The sequence below is a fragment of the Bactrocera latifrons genome, unplaced genomic scaffold (genome assembly GCF_001853355.1).
Source record: "Bactrocera latifrons isolate USDA-ARS-PBARC rearing strain unplaced genomic scaffold, ASM185335v1 scaffold_186, whole genome shotgun sequence".
Lineage (NCBI taxonomy): Eukaryota > Metazoa > Arthropoda > Insecta > Diptera > Tephritidae > Bactrocera > Bactrocera latifrons.
In genome coordinates, this window is record NW_017535363.1 from 180,608 (window position 1) to 185,891 (window position 5,284).

The 5,284-nt window shown below is 44.1% G+C and overlaps 1 protein-coding gene across 1 annotated transcript in view; it reads right to left on the reverse strand.

Moving 5' to 3' along the window:
• Positions 1-482: 482 nt before the first annotated feature.
• The window catches only part of LOC108967385 (protein gooseberry), a 6,537-nt gene continuing 1,735 nt past the window's right edge, over positions 483-5,284 (reverse strand). Inside the window, exon 2 of the mRNA XM_018930759.1 lies at positions 483-2,284. Coding sequence (XP_018786304.1) covers positions 774-2,284 — 1,511 coding nt within the window. The 3' untranslated portion in view covers positions 483-773. The remainder of the gene's footprint in view (positions 2,285-5,284) is intronic.

Sequence of the window (5,284 nt, forward strand, 5' to 3'; positions counted from 1 at the left end):
TTACTTCACCTAAGTACTATGTCAGAAAAAAAAATTTTATTAAAAAGTTTCAAAATTTTTTTATTCTCTGTTACATGCGTGTTTTTGTCCGATTGTTTTGAGCTTTAAACGCTTTTTGCGGACTATGCGAAAGAGCGTCGTTATTAAAAAGTCTCGAGCTTTAAAAGCTGCTGATTAACTTTGCGAAAAAAAAGTTGTTATTATGAAAGCTTCGAGCTTCAAAAGCTGCCACTAATGATGCGAAAGAGAGTCGTTATCAGAGAAAGATGTAAATAGGAGAAATTTRTGTTAGAATATGCTGAAGAAATATGTTTAATTCGAAATCTATTCTGGGAACATTCGATTTTCCAAGTTAGAAATGCCAAACAAGATAAGATTTGTTAGTCCTGATATTTAGCAAATAAATAGACCTGAAATTTATTTTTCAAAATTGATTTTATTGGTTTGCCGAAGTTTTCATAACTAAAMAACGATTACTTACTTAAAATCTAATTAGCTTAATTATTAATTTTCTTAAGAAATAACTAAAGACCAAAATAATTATAAAAAATACAACAAAAATACTCAGTCTTGAGCTCTTCAGAATGCTTATACCTCATATATATATTCAGATTGTCGAGGCACAGGTATAATTTAACGATTCAACTGGATGAGTGGTCCCGTAGTTTCTACACTATAATAGTTATATAAGTTCTTAACTGATTTACAGATGCTACAGTCTTACAATAAAATTGCTACAATTTTTTAATACACARTGTTCATTTCTTTTCGACTTAGAAACCGAAATACGGATATGTTGCTGCGCTGGCTGTCGACTTGTGCTCGCTTATACTCTGGGAATAGCCGCCCATGTGATTTGCGCCCGACGAGAAGAACGAACCAGGGAAGTTGTACGAGTCCCATGACGACATAGCGGGATGATGAGAGCCCGAAGCAGCAGCCGAAGCGAATTGCGAGCGTAGCTGCTCAGCCGAGGTGGCAGTGGTGAAGTTGCTGCTGGTGCCCAAGCCATAAGCTGTGGAGGATGTGGCATAAGCAGCCGAGTTGGTTGCGACGGTGGCTGCTGCAGAGCTGCTATTGACAGCCGTCGATGTAGCTGAGCTGGTTGTCGTGGCCGACGGCATGCCGTAACTTGAGTTGTTGCTGTAATTGGTGTTGCCGACATCGTTGTTGTTGTTGTTGATGCTGACGGTAGCGCCTGCCTGATGCGCTGGACTCAGTGAAGCCGAACTGGCGGCGCTACTTGTTGGCGACATGGACGCCACCGAACCGCTTGAGTGAGCAAAATTCTGATGCGGTTCAAAGACATTAGAGGCAGCAGCAACGGCTGCGGCTTGTGTGRCAGCGCTACTGCCAAATGTATTCCAMGCTTGACTGTATAGACCCATTTGATGGGTGTGATTGTGCGACAGCGCAGCGGCCGAAGCGGACATGGTGTGTGCAGCAGCAGCGGCGGCGGCATGGTGATGGTGATGCGCATGATGATGTGGATGATATGGTGAAGCAACGGCGGCGGCGCTAGCAAAACTAGCCGAGCTGAGTCCACCTGCAGTGCTGGCGGCAAAGCTGGACACTTGCTGTGTGGTGTTCAATTGTTTGCGCAAACGCGCACGCCTATTCGAGAACCACACCTGTACGCGCGCCTCGGTCAAGCCGGTGCTCTGTGCCAACTCCTCACGCGTATACACATCGGGGTATTGTGTGCGTGCAAATATGCGCTCCAATGCATCGATCTGATCGTTCGAGAAGGTGGTGCGCGAACGACGCTGCTTGCGCTTCAGCTGTACGCCCGGCTCGGCATCATCGTCACTCTCATCGCCCGAGCCATTCGATAAACCGCCAGCGCCGAGTATGCCATCAATGGAATGCGCTGAGCTGCCGGACTCAGAGTGTGCGCYACTATTGCCACCGCGTAGCAAGCGACTGATCGAGCTTACGGAAGGCGCGGTATTCTTATCGCATAGACCGCACTCAATGAGCTTAGCGCGTATTTCCCAGCTGAAAATGCCGGGATTAGCATTACGCATCTCCTCAATTTTCGACTCAATATCCGGTGTGGCGACGCGCGGTTTGCTGCCGCCAATAACACCCGGACGTATGGAGCCGGTTTCCTGATAGCGATTCAGTATTTTCGAGACGCAGCCATGTGAAACGCGCAACTGGCGTGAGATGACGCACGGCCTTACGCCGGCAGCGGCCATTTCCACAATTTGACGACGTATGTGATTGGGTAGCGGGCGCCCATTGATGAAGACGCCGCCGAGCTGGTTGACGCGTCCTTGTCCTGCAAGTAATGGTAGGGAAAATGTTTATATTAGTTTCGTGGTGAATTTGGTGGGTATAATTATTATAGTGGTGTATTTTGATGAGCGTTACTGGTTGTGGCGTTATTCCTAACTATTATTTGTTTATATTTTTTAATAGGTTTAATTATTTCTTTTTTTGTCTAAAGAAATCGTTAGCGTGTGGTGAGTTTAAGGTGAATTTTTTCTTTCAATATTTGCGCAGCACTGTTGCCAGCGCACTTTAAGCAATTCATCAAACTATACGTTCATTTTGCTCATCTAATATTAAGTTATACAATGTGTTCAAGGCTTGCGCAAGCTCGTGTGTGGTAGCCTGTCATGCCTTGCGTAGTTCAAGCACACAATGCAGTCAACCTAAGCGCGTTCATTTGCTTTGTATATGTGCGCTATTTACCTTATGTTTAGACAGATGCTAATTACCCTTATACCTCTGAACGCGCTGCTAAGAGAATTGGGCTTAGTGGGCGCGCTTAGTGAAATCTTTGCTTAAACAAGCGACGCGCTCAGCAATGCTCTTAAACTTATGAGGCAATTGTGGCAACTCAATTAGTTGCGAAGTGGAGTATAACGGTATAATGCAATTATATGTAAGACAATGCGAAATTTTCGTAGACAARCTGTCTGGTTCTGTTCTTCGGATTTTTAATATTTTTCTGCTTTTATTTTTATTATTATTGCAGCAGCTCAGCTCTGTGAGCGCATGTGCCTTTTCACGAAAATTTAATACTAATTTATTCCATTGTGATGGCGTAGGATTACTTTAAGCGCACTTAAGTGCCGGCGCATGCGTGTTTGTGTGGGCCCGTGTGTGTGCGCGCCTTAGTCTATGATGAGATCAGTTCGCACGATCGCATTTAAATGCTGAAATGAATGCAAATTGTGCATTGTAAAATAATAATATTTGAATAATTTGCCAGGCGCACACAAAAACTATTACAATACAACAACAATTACATCAAAACAATAAAAGCGGCAATGTAAGCCGCAAACAAAAAGCCAATTGTTGTGGTTATAGCGCGCGCCGGTGTAGTTRTTTATGCAACGCGCCAAGCGTATGCGCCACACAAATCCAAATGAGCAACAAATTTAAACTGTATGGAAGTTAGTGCGGCAGAGTGAAATCAAACGTGAACGAAATGCAAATGTAGTTTAGTTAAACCGACAGGCGCAAGTTGTGAGCGTTTGACCAGCTGCGCGTCGAAAATATAAGAAAATCATGCCAYAAWAAAATTTAAAATAAGGCAGCCGCAGATGCAGCGCTCACGTCATGAGGATCACTCAAACAAAGCGCGCGACTGCCAAGTGACGTTAAAGCGCAAACGCTGAAGGCTGCCTGCAAGGTGGGACTAATAACTCAAGCGCGGCCTGGCAGGTCATCGGCGGCCGCTATAACTGAGCTACAATAAGCTCACAAAGCAAACTAATAAGCCGCGCGCCATCCGAAAAATTAAAGCGCTGCGTCGGTGCGTTTYGTTCTTTCACACTCTACACACTTTCAGCTCCAGCTGTGCGCACTAATAAAATTCCAGAAGAGCGCGCAAGCAACGCGCAGCCACGAAAAATAAAAGTAAAAATCATTAAAATATGAAAAGCAGACAGTGCAAACGCAAAAACGGCACAAATATTAGTAAATAAAAGTAAAAATACTGAAAAAAGTTAACGTTAAAGTTAAAAATTAAAGTAAAAGCAATGCGGAAAAATATGCGCAAGCGTATGCGGGACAACACATTGCGCGCAGCGCTAGACATACATAMACACACGCGCGCAGCATAATGTGGCTGAAGGCGCAGCTTACGCCACTGCTTTTGCTGATGAACGTGCTGTGCTGTTGCCATGCACAACAACATCAGCAAAAGCATTGCAGCGTTGTTGGGGATCATTGCAAGTGTCGGCGGCACAGGCGGCGCAAGGGCGCGCGATCGCTAGATCAAAGACTTTGCCGACGCGCCAAAACGTCTGCGTTGTACGCAAAGCAAAGACCAAATCATGTGGCACAACTTGGCAGCAACAGCTTAAGTTGTTGAAGAAAGCTGCCAGCACACGGTAGGTGCCAGTGGCGGAGGCTGTGGCTATGACAGGCCGGCGCAGACGTGGAACGGCAGCATGGCACAGCTGTGMGCGGCCAAATTGTTCTTTAGCCACAGAGGCTTCCTTTACTCATTTGATTTGTGATTTTCGCTCTTTGTTGCTCCTTTTTCTACTTTGTTATTTTTTGTTGTTGTTGTTGCGATCGCAATCAATAAGCCACAAAGCTGATCATGATTATTGGAATTTTAGTTGCTTCGCTGCGCTCGGCATGCCACGCGCACCCACCGTATTGACTGGTAGTGGACTGGRGTAAAGCGGCGTAATGACGAACTGGCTGCCAGTTGGAAACAGGTAAATTGTGTGTGTCGTAGTGTGGCGTGGTGTAGCGCGCTTGCCGGCAAGAATTTGTATAATTGTATGTGTTGCCTTATGTTGTAGTTGTTTTTTTATCTGACTGAATTGGAGCGCATTTGCGCTGTTGAGTTTTTTGAACTTTTTTTCCGATTTTTTCGATTCTTTTTTTTATTTTTTTTTATTTTCTCTAAATTTTTTTGCTGTTTAATGAAAATTGGTGTTTTAAGCTGCTCGCGTTTGCTATTGAAAAGCGACTTTCTTGAATGGTCGCCGCAGTGACTTGCCGGAAATTTTCTTCTACTATTACTTTTTGTTGCGCTTGTTGTTGTTGCTGTAGTTATTATTACCCKTTTTTGTTGCGTACATTCACTTGTATGGCATGAGTTGTGAAATAATAATGAAAATTAGTTAAAAATTGTTTATAATTGGAAATGGATGTTCACACCAGACCATTTGGCGCTGCGTAGCGTGTGTGTATGTATGTATATGTGTTGCAAAGCAGCCTTAACTTGAAAAAGTATTAAGTTTGGCTTGTTGGTAACTGGCATTGCAGGTTTTGAGGTGTTTTAGAGTAGTGAGAATTATTTCAAACTTTT